Here is a 10,939-nt window from a genome sequence, read left to right on the forward strand (position 1 = left end):
AGGGGGCACAGCCAGGACAGCTGACCCAAACTGGCTAGAGGGATATTCTATACCATATGATGTCATGCTCAGTACATAAACTGGGAGGAGTTGGCTGGGGGGCGGTGACTGTTGCTCAGGAACTGGCTGGGCATCAGTCAGCGGGTGGTAAGTGATTGCATCGTGTATCACTATCACTTATTTTGTATATTCTTTTATCAGTAGCAGTAGTAGTAGTAGTAGTATTTTCCCTTCCTTTCCTGTCCTATTAAACTTTCTTTATCTCAACCTAGGAATTTTTCTTCCCCCCCCCCCCGATTCTCTCCCCCATCCCACTGCTGGGGGGTGGGGTGTGAGTGAACGGCTGCATGGTGTTTAGCTGCTTGCTGGGCTAAACAGCAACACAAGGAGCAACACAAGGGCACCTGCAAGAGCTTGCGAGCTGGATACCAGTTCCCTTCCGTGGTGCTGGCCACCCCCATGGCACAGCCTGGCAGGAGGGAGAGGGGCAGCTGGGGTGGTCTTGGCACTAGCCAGTGCTACCCTACCCCAGGCAGGGCTTTAGAGCAAAACAACTGGTGCTGAGGGGGTGGTGCCCACCACTGGAGCATTTTGAGGGCTTTCCTTTGACAGCAACTTGGCCCTGTGGTCTGGTTGCCCATTGCTTGCTGGAAAAAAAAAATCCTCTGGTGTGATGGCATGTGAAAGGAGTGATGCTGTCCTCTGAAAGGAATGATGTTGGTGCACTCCAAGCCTGCCCTGTGATGAGGAGCAAGGCACTGCAAAGGGCAATGACTAGAAAATATGCTTCAAAGGTGTACTTCCGACCTGAACTATAATGCTATTACAAATACACCCATCTGAGTGGCAATGCACTGCAGCAGTGGAGCCAAGGTACAGGGCTCATAAATCCCCTATTATATGGATATTCAAATTCTTCTTTGGGAGGTGTAGAATACATCTACTACAGCCAGTGGGTTGTAGTAGACCTGGCCGATCAGACCTGGTGCCAGCCCTTAGAATCTGTTTTTCACAAGAAAAATCCTTCTCTGAAATACGAGTTCTTTTCTGTATACAACTTGCAGTTCAAAACGCATGTAAGGTCTCTTTAGCTGTGTGATTTGCAGTGTTGTTTTTGTAGTGTGATGGCCTAAGGGTATGAGAAAGGAAGATCCGTAACAAGAGGTAACAGCTTTTATTAGACTAGACGGAAGTGGGAACATTTCCAGGCACACAGGGTATGGAGAAAAGCTTTTATGCTTAAAACATTTAACAATTTTGTAAGCTGCAAAGACATTCAGATGAAAGCAAATGTTAAATGACACTATTGGAACACATGTTAGCTGGATATGGGAAGACTAGAATAAGTCCTGGAAAAAAATCTAGCTTTTATTTTTGGAAAATAAACTTTCTTCTCCACTCCAGCTACTTCTCTTGTAGACAAAGTTTTGTCTAGAAACTACTTAACCAGCATCAAAAAATTTCTTGTATATAACTGCTGGCATCTCTTAAAACAAACTTCATGACTGTTCAGCACGTGTTAGGCCCGAGTCTCCTGGATTTCTCAAAATCTAAACAGATTGTAACCGTGTTTGGTTTCCCTGCATCATGAGGTGGGAAAAACATGTTCTGTCTGGGCACAGTGCTTGTGTCAAGAACCATTGCAAGGGGATGCTTTATGCATCAAGTTAACAGCATATTAACTGAGATATTTCATGTGATATGGAAAGAATCTCATTCTGTTCAAATAGGAAACATCACCAGGATGAAACATCTGCTCCTTTTATGCATAGCTTTTGTTTCTAGACCCTTGCTACAAAAGCAATATGCAGGTGTGTTTTAAGAAAAGAAACCATGTGTCTTAAAATTAATTTTCAGTGTTCCTAACTGTTAAATTTATGTCTCCTTTCCTCCATGATTAGATTTGTTGGCTACCCAAATTCAAGCCTATGTTTTGGCCAGTGGATTACACTAGTTTAAGAACTGGTAAATCACAGCTCTTAAACACGTGCTTAATTGGAAGCACACACTCCAGTACTATGACTTCAGTTAAAGTAAATGAGTAAATCCTGGGCTGCCTGGCGGCTGCGGGGCTGATGAGGTGCAGTACTGGACACTCTTATTTCTCACTAGCAGGCAGAGTATTTGCACAGTGCTGGTTGGTCTACAGTCTTGTGACCAAGACTGCCAGTGAGAAAAGGAAGGCTCTGCAGAGGCAGCAGAGGAAGCAAAGTCATTTCCACACTGCAAGCAAGTAACGGGGAAAAGCGTCAATGTTTTTGCCTATACTCTCAAACTGGGCAAAAGAGGAAGCAGCAGCCATGCCAGCTTCGTGCCTCTCACACCCTGGCGGTTTTGTAAATTCAGCAGAGACCCTGGCTTGCAAACAGGCCCTGCCACACTGGAGCTGACTTGCTGGCGTCATCTAACAGAATAGGTCACACCAGATAAAGTTCCTGGCTGCTTTAGGATGAGAAAAGGTGGACTGGGTGAGCAAGCGTTGTGCCACAAGGGTCCACCAAACAGATACAGAGCTGGCAGGAGTTTTAGGTTTACAGTTTCATCAGGTGAAAAATGGATGAAGTTCGGAAATGCTTTAGGAGGAAAAAAAATCCCAGCCAGTCTGTTTGGCTTTGGCCATCTATGAGTGATCTTTTGCATTTACCATCTTTCAGGACAGTTCAGCTCCAATGCAGGCAGGGGTATTTCAGAAAAAGCATACTGGTGGCATTTCCTTGCCACTGCCCTGCGGCTGGAGCAGAACAAGAGGAAGGATGAGGGAAGCCAGACAAGAGCCTCCTGGCAGCTCCTATCCAGACCTCCCAAAATGTCACTTGGAGGAGATGTGACAGCCTTACCCTCCTTACTCGTCACTTCCTGGGACTCTTTGAGGGAGCAGGTCATCTGGCCTCTAGATTGACCTTTGTACTCGCAACCAGCCCTACAACTCTGTAGGAACATGTTAAGTTTTGGGATTCTTTATTTTCAAGCATTGATGTCCCAGACTACAAGATATTACCCCAATCCACAGGCAGAGGTAATCATTAGAAAACTACTGACTGTGCTCTCAGCATAGGATAAAAATGCAAACCATTGTGTTTCTGTAATATACGTTAATCCTGTTTTTTATAAAACTATTTCTACATGGAAGCAACTTATTTTTATGATGCAAAGGATGACTTCTTTTTAGGCTAATTATTATAACCTGGTTCTACTGTTCTTAAAGAATCTGAATCTGCATATTCAGGGACAATATAATCTAATTTTTTAGGGTAACAATTTTTTACAATTTAATTTTCTTACAGGGAGTGTTGTAAATAGTATCACTCATTTTACATGTTTCAAAAAATATCCTTTATCCTTTAGTAGAGGTTCCTGTCCTTCCTTCTCATTCCCAATGAACCTCTTTTCAGCAGAGTGGGAAATTCACTGGTTTTGCTAGGGAGGCAGTGAAAGGATTGACTAAATATCAAAGACATACCCAGTTCTGAAATGAGTCATGCTTCTACTGTCTCTGTGCCTCCCAGTTCACTGCACTCAGTTTCATTGCTGGATGAGACCCACAGGCCCGTCAAATATGCCACTACAATAATAAGGAGGAATTACTGCTTGATGGGCTGGGAGATTTCCCTTTTTGTAAGTGTTAGCCATTACCAAGTCACTCATAATGGAAGTTGTGATAATAGCTTCTGACATTTTCTAGGAGTTTAATGGTTTGCACAAATAGTGACTGTTACCCTGCTATGGGGAACTGGGAAGGAGAAGATGTGCCCTATTTTTCTTTAAAGAAACAAAAAAAAAAAGAAGAAAGAGAGAAAATGAGGGGTTAGTATCTTGAAATACTTCTAGTGACCAGTAATCACATTCAGCACAAATCCTTTTTACATACATGTGAGTAGCTGTGACAGGATTTAACGCTTGTCCCAAGGACAACAGCATGAGTTCTACTACAAGCAGCAGGAGCTTATTTTTAACTATTAAAAAATTATAATCACAAGAAAAGATCTGTTACAGCCAATGTGAGCTTTTCCCAAAAAGTAGAGACCAGAACTGACTCCACCTTGAAGCCAAAGAGACTTGAAGTACATTAATTGCTTAAAGAGAAAGCAACGTTTTTAAAAATATCTGAAGTCAAACAGGCTTTTTTTTTTTTTTTTGGTAGAAGAAAAGCTTTCTGTTTTATATAAATATGTCTGTCAAGATATTTCCTTCTGGGAAAATGAACTGTAACACACAGTACTCCAGCTAAGTCCAGAGGAAGTTGTGTAGGTTCTGGCCTACCAAGATAAGAAACGTGAGGAACACAGCCAACAATAAGAGTTACAGTGAGTAGACGTGGTGGTAACTGGCGTGCAGGGGACAGATACGCTATTTGAAATCTCAGTATTTAGTCTCCTTAATGTGGATTTTGACTTTGCGTTACCATATTTTAACAGTTATTTTGTAGAGGGGAGTGTTAACTGTGTTTACTTCCACACTTTCAAAAGCAGATTATATTATTTGCTTAGAAGATTGAATTCTTCATTGCTGAAAGTAACGTGGGTTTAGGATCCTAATTGCAAGCACTTGGGCTCAAGAATATTGGACTTGGAAAATGAATCAACCTTGCAGCCTCTTGTGGAGAGAACTGAGGCAGGACATTAATTTCTCTGTGCTCATCTACTCATCACTTACTTACCATTGCTTCATCCTCAGGCCCCCCGAACTTGAAACAGAGGGTTGCCAGTTCACGTGAGCTGGGGATTTCAATTTTAATGTTGTACAGAGAGAAAAGGAATTAATTCAGGACACAACTAATGAAGACCCTAAACTGTGTTAGGAAGCAAGACGGGCTTGGTGGTGTGTTGCTGCAGTGGAGAGGCCCCACAGCAGCACTGCAGCTGCCCTCCAGTTTGCAGAATCGGCTGTGGCACTGTCATGTCTGCAGGCTGAGAAGAAAGATTGTCCTCGCTTTCCCGGTCAGGGGTTGGTCCTCTAGGAACCCTCAGCACTGAAAAAGCCCTTGCACCTTATCAAGATTTCTTGATGTCAGTAGAAGTGTGAGAAACACTGATAAAAATGACTCATCCTTGCCTGTATGAGGATTAGTAGGAAGATTTTTGGATTTTAAAAAGCACAGTCATCTTACTGGAAAGTATCAGATGCAATTTTACTTGTTTTGTTCACCTTTTTTTGCTTTGCATTAAATTTCTAAAGCAAAGTAAATTCATTCCACCAGTTAAAACTGAGGACTGACACTTTCTTTTAAGATTTATTCTGTATCTTTATCACCCTCATTTCTTGGTCTCCCCTCTGGTCGCTCCCTGGAAGGACCCAGCGGTCCTCCACAACTGGGAGGGGGAAAACAGTTTAGGGCTACCCCTGACAAGGGGCAGGCTGGGTTGGAAGGGGTGAGGACTGGCAGGATGCAGCAGTCCGTGGGTGCTGGCTCCCCATGAGCAGTTCCTGATCCCCTCTCCAGCCCACACCCCTCAACCCTGATGTCAGTCTGCCTGCTCCACCACAGCCACCGCTGCAACTTCCCTATGGCTGCTCTGAAGCAGTTCACAGCTGTCCGTCCTAGCAACAAGGGCTAATCCTGGATGATTAGCCCACAGGCTTTTGTCCTGTTTTGCTTTGGGTTTTTTCTCTGTTTTGGGTTTGCTTTTTTTTCCCCCCTCCAATTTAAAAATGAAGTAAAGCCAGAGCTGACAGAACAGGGCAAACCCATGGAAGAATTGTTTTGGACAGTTGTAGTTGACTGTGACTTGTGAATAATTTTTTCCAGAGTAAAGTCTGGAATAAGCATTCTTCAGTTCTGCTGTAGCTATTCTGAAGTTTCATGTGGGATACAAGGCATTTGAGCCCAATCCCATAAATCCACTCCAGAAAACAGACTCTGCGTAGATGAAACCCTATCACTTTTAGTGCAGTTTCCCAAAAAGTGCAGCACAGCACATGTAAACAAGGTGCTGTGAGACTAGCCGTGAGAACAGCCACAACTGTGACTGGGACCGGTGCTGCACAGCACTGGTGCATGAGTCTGATGAGAAAAGTCATGAAACTTTTTGGCCTACAAGCAGTCCCATCTTGGAAGGGTTTTGTTTCATCTATGTTAAATTTTTGACTGGGATTTGAGATTTCACATTCACTATTTTATTCATTTCCATTTGAAAATAATACATGTTAAAAACTATATTTTGCTACATTTGTTTAACTTGTAGAAAAATACTCACTGGAGGAAATACCAGAGGGTTTCAGTTAGCCAGGGGCATAATATACAGCTGACCTGGTAACACGATGGTGATAAAATACAGATTGCTCCAAAATGTTACAATGGCAAGGAGAAGAGAGAGGATCTTCTGACTCTTCCGTTTTCTTCCTTTACCTTAAAGACTCTTTACCTTTCTTTAAAAAGTAAGAATAAAACAAAGATATATTGGTTTCCTATTTTCTTTTTCCTTTTTATTTGTTCAGCAACTATGTCTGTTCCAGGGTCCCCATCTTTAAATGGGTCTTCTAGACATTGTCTCAGTACAAATAATTTTTATTACCTCACAGTTGGCCAAAAAGTAATTGAAATCAAATGCTGGATTATAACCTGCTGTCCGTCATCTCTGAGATCTTTCTTTCAAGTATAGTTCGTTTTTCTTTCCATTCCCTCTGCGAACCCAATAGCAGTTTACTGATAAGCAGCATGCTCATAAAGAGCTGAAACACTGCCTTGCCAAAATACATGTACATTCACCTACAATTCTTACACTTGTCTATAATCTCACTTTGCCCTCTAGTGCCCATTCTGTTTTTTTTCCTGCACTGCGAAGTACCTTGTTGACTGAAATATGTCAAAACATATTTTTATTTGGCAATGAGATTTTTAAGGATAGTTATGAACTAAAAAAAAAGCTTAATGGTATAAGAGTTTCTGAAAAATTAGTGGGCCATGAATTAACATATTCCCACTGCAGGCAAGTGAGGCAATAAAAACTGGGATCCTTAATGAGAGAACAGCTGAAAATATTTCATGCTATTTCCAAGCATAAGTTTCAGTAAAAGTAAGTTTCAGTAAAAATAAGGCCATTTCAGTAACAGTTTACTGCATTGCAGAAGCCACCTAAGATATCAGAACATTTCTGCATTGCAGAAGCCACCTAAGATATCAGAACCAGAAAGGTAAGTAGGCTGAATGTCCTTTTATTGTACAGGCTTGAAGAAGTGCAAAAAACAAAGCAGCAGCGGAAATAAAATTTGAAACAGTCTCGCAGTGGGGCCATTTCAAGTGCTGTTAGTTACAAAGCTCAAATATACATTTTGCTGAAACATTTGTGGCAGGGTGTCACCAGGCGGAAAAATGGCTCTGATAGTTTGCTCTGTTTCTTTGGTCTTTTCTATTGTTCTGGATCATGGTGAAGTTGTTAGCTGGTTTTATTTCTGGTATTTCAGCTTCAGACCTGATACCCATGTCTCTCGTCACTTCTTTAGCTTGCATCTACGAGTGGTAGAGTATGTACGCCCTGCAAAAGAGACCTGTGTCATAGATACGGTACCTGAGATCTGGTGTACCATTGCTATTGTTAACAGTCAATTTTTTGTTTAGACGTACCTTTTTATTATCACCCCTTTGAATGATACTCTTCTGAATGGCTGGAGATGAGGGAAAGCGTTAAAGTGGTTCCTCACCTGATGCTTAAACCAACCTCTAGCAATTTCAGCCCTCTGGGACTAACATCACCCTCTCTTGGGAGCCACAGCCACGATCTTTCTCCTCTGCTTCTCTATGCTAGACCCAGAAGCCTGTGGCAAATGTACATCAGCCTTGGCCACAGGAAATAGCTTTTTTTTTTTAAGTTGTTGGGGTTTTTTTACCAAATTTTTACCAATATTCATTAGGTAACAGAGCTTGGATATAACTCTGTTTTCCCCCTTACTAACATACAGTAAGTGACTAGGGAAAACACAACCATTGAAATGGACTTACCCATTACCCAGGGACAATTTCCCAAGGGTAAAATCCAGGCTTGACCTCACAGAAATTAGTGCATTTTTGCCCAGTTTGTTGCAAGTTTTTTTAAAGCATTTGATTATATTGCAATTATTACTCAAGGCTATGTGGTTTGGAGGCGAAATTCATTGGAATACCAAGGGCTATATGTTTCTGTGGATCAATTTATGAGCAAAGGGAAAGAGGCGGAAAATTTCATGCAGCAATAAAACACAGCACTGAATGGTGATGTTTGAGATTGCAGTAGCCAGGATGAATACGTCCATGAGCAAGTAGGATGTGCCACAGGCAGATGTGGCTTTAGGGTACTTTTATGTAGAGAAGTTATTTCAAATAAGCTTGTGAAAGAAGGTAAAGTGAATTGGAAACACAGTAGGAAGGAAAAAAAGCCTTTCCCCCCAAATAGTTAGAGGAGGCAAAGATACTTCAATTAAAAGTAACAATGTCCAAATGAGAAGTTATTGCAGAAGCCATAGCTACTGCAAACAATACCCTATGTAGACAAATCCTTCTAGAATTACTTTACCTCTTTAAACAAAGCAAATGTTAGAATGACTCAAATGTAAAAAAAAAAAAACATTCTTGGAAAAGAACATACAAACTTTGAAAGAATAATGAATAGTCTTAACCAGGACCACTTAAATAAAAAATTTACTACTTTATTTTTGACGCAGTGTCAATCAGTACAAATCTAGCAATTCCTGTAAGGTGAGGGATGTGTAGTCCATTCACAGATATATGATTCTCTATATGTAGGTGAAATAGAGATGGAAAGTAGCAACACATTTTCTCAGCAGAAAACACCATAGGATGACACTGTTTGTCATAAGATTACAATCCCTTCCTATGGAGTAACCCTCACTGAAAAGTCATATAGATTAATTTACAGCTAGTGTAGACACCTTGATTACCAAGGGAAAAATTTACTTACATTGAATAATGCATTACATTTGCAAAAATAAATTTCAGCAACATAATTACTTAAATACAACCAAAATGAACTAGAAGCACTGCCACAAGATAGATCATAGAACAAATAATAAATATAAATATTTTTAAAGCTAAGTTATGTCAGGTCAAAATCTTTGTACCTTAGTTGTTAAGCTTCCTTATGACTTTATCAATCAGTTGAAGACATCTTCTCATTTCTGCACGGCTGATCTCCCAGGAGCACAGGTTGTGTTTTTTGTCTTTAAGAAAACAGTCTATTTTTTGGAAATACTTTTTCAGTTTCAGCCTGTTGACTTCTTTACTCCAAAAGTAATGGATCTGCTTCTTGATTACACATGCCTCCAATTGCTCAATTTGCTGATAAAGTCCATTTTGGAATTGTTCTAAAGCTGTCCCATCCCAAGCAGCTAGAGTCAGATTTTTGCTAAAGATATAGAAGATGTGTTGGAAGATCTCTTCAATGACCACTTTGACAGTCTCTTTCTGTCTGGGCTTTAGAACCTGCTCAGGAAATCTGAAGGACATTTTCTCTTTTAGACATTGTTGAGGAAACTTTTCGCCCATTTTGTCCAAAAGTTGCAGGCTGTTCTCGATCACTTTTCTTTGCTGTAAATGAAGGTGATTACACTGAAGACTGGAGATGGTGGTGGTGCACAATAGTATGAGGCCAATTTGTGTCAAGCCAAGAGCGTTCATGATAAAGATAAGCTCTTATGTTCCTCCTTTTCTGTGTATAAATTCTGAGAGACAGGCTGGGATGCTTAGAAGGTCATTCGTAGGCTCCTGTTTCTTCAAAATCTTGAAATTTAATTATTCTGTAGGAGAAGTTTTCTTTCATCATTTTTTGGTTTTTAAGGTTTTCCCCCTTGTGTATGCTTTTGACACTTACCACTTTCATTTTCTGCTTTATGACTTCATTGTCTTTTTTTTTTTGCCACTTTCTTTTTATTTCAGCTGGATATTAGAATGTCATATATATTTTAGATTGTCTATTCCCTCTCCCTCAAAAATTCTATAGGAAGTATAATGAGAATTTAAAAGAAAAAGTTACAGAAATATCCTTAGTGTCTTAATATTTTAGCAGTGGAAGAACATGCTGAAACAAAATAACACTCTCAATGATGGGTCAGGGACCTGCTGAATACTACTGCCATCCTATCTCCTCAGCATGATTTATACTTCCAAAATTCAGTTAAGCTTTCTCTATTTTCATTCAGGGAAAATTTTTTCTTTCTCTTCACCTTTATTGCTCTTGACCATTTAGACTCAAGGACAGATGTCATATCATTAAAATATGTGTCTGCATATACATATATTAAAAAATGTGTATATGCATTAATATATCTGTTGGTATTTATATGCATACACACTGCTAATTAAATGAGGCCTTGATCTCACTTAGAGACTGTAAAAGTGCCATGTGAATACAAATACATGTATGGAATGGAAACAGGTTAGATACTTGGACAAAATACTCTTTTTCCCCCATATGAGTAACTGAGCAATAATTAATATCAATGCCAGTACAGCATAGGTCTGAATTCTGACATTAAATGGGAAAAGAATGAATAGAGAAGACAAAAAATACTCTTAAAATTCAGCCATTTGCTTTCCCTAGTGTTGTGGTTTAACCCGGCAGGCAGCTAAACACCACACAGCCGTATGTCACTCCCCGGCAGTGGGCTGGGGAGAGAATCGGAAAAAAGGTAAAGCTCGTGGGTTGAGATTAAAGCAATTTAATAGGACAGAAGAGGAAGGGAAAATAATAATAACAAAAGAATAGACAAAACAAGTGATGCACAATGCAATTGCTCAGCATATGCTGACCGATGCCCAGCCAGTTCCTGAGCAGTGGCCACACCCCCTGCCCCGGCCAATTCCCCCCAGTTTTTTGTTCAGCATGACATCCCAGTTTTTTTCAGCATGACATCATATGGTATGGAATATCCCTTTGGCCACACCCCCCGGCCAATTCCCCCCAGTTTTTTGTTCAGTATGACATCATATGGTATGGAATATCCCTTCCCT

At 40.5% G+C, this 10,939-nt stretch overlaps 1 protein-coding gene across 1 annotated transcript; it reads right to left on the reverse strand.

Annotated features, from left to right (window-relative positions):
• Positions 1–9,052: 9,052 nt before the first annotated feature.
• On the reverse strand, positions 9,053–9,607 carry LOC103894835 (interferon epsilon). The gene has a single exon (XM_009274299.1). It carries the CDS (start codon positions 9,605–9,607, stop codon positions 9,053–9,055), a length of 555 nt encoding a protein of 184 aa, XP_009272574.1.
• Between the last annotated feature and the right edge of the window lie 1,332 nt (positions 9,608–10,939).

This window comes from Aptenodytes forsteri, unplaced genomic scaffold (genome assembly GCF_000699145.1).
Source record: "Aptenodytes forsteri isolate BGI_AS27 unplaced genomic scaffold, ASM69914v1 Scaffold46, whole genome shotgun sequence".
NCBI lineage: Eukaryota > Metazoa > Chordata > Aves > Sphenisciformes > Spheniscidae > Aptenodytes > Aptenodytes forsteri.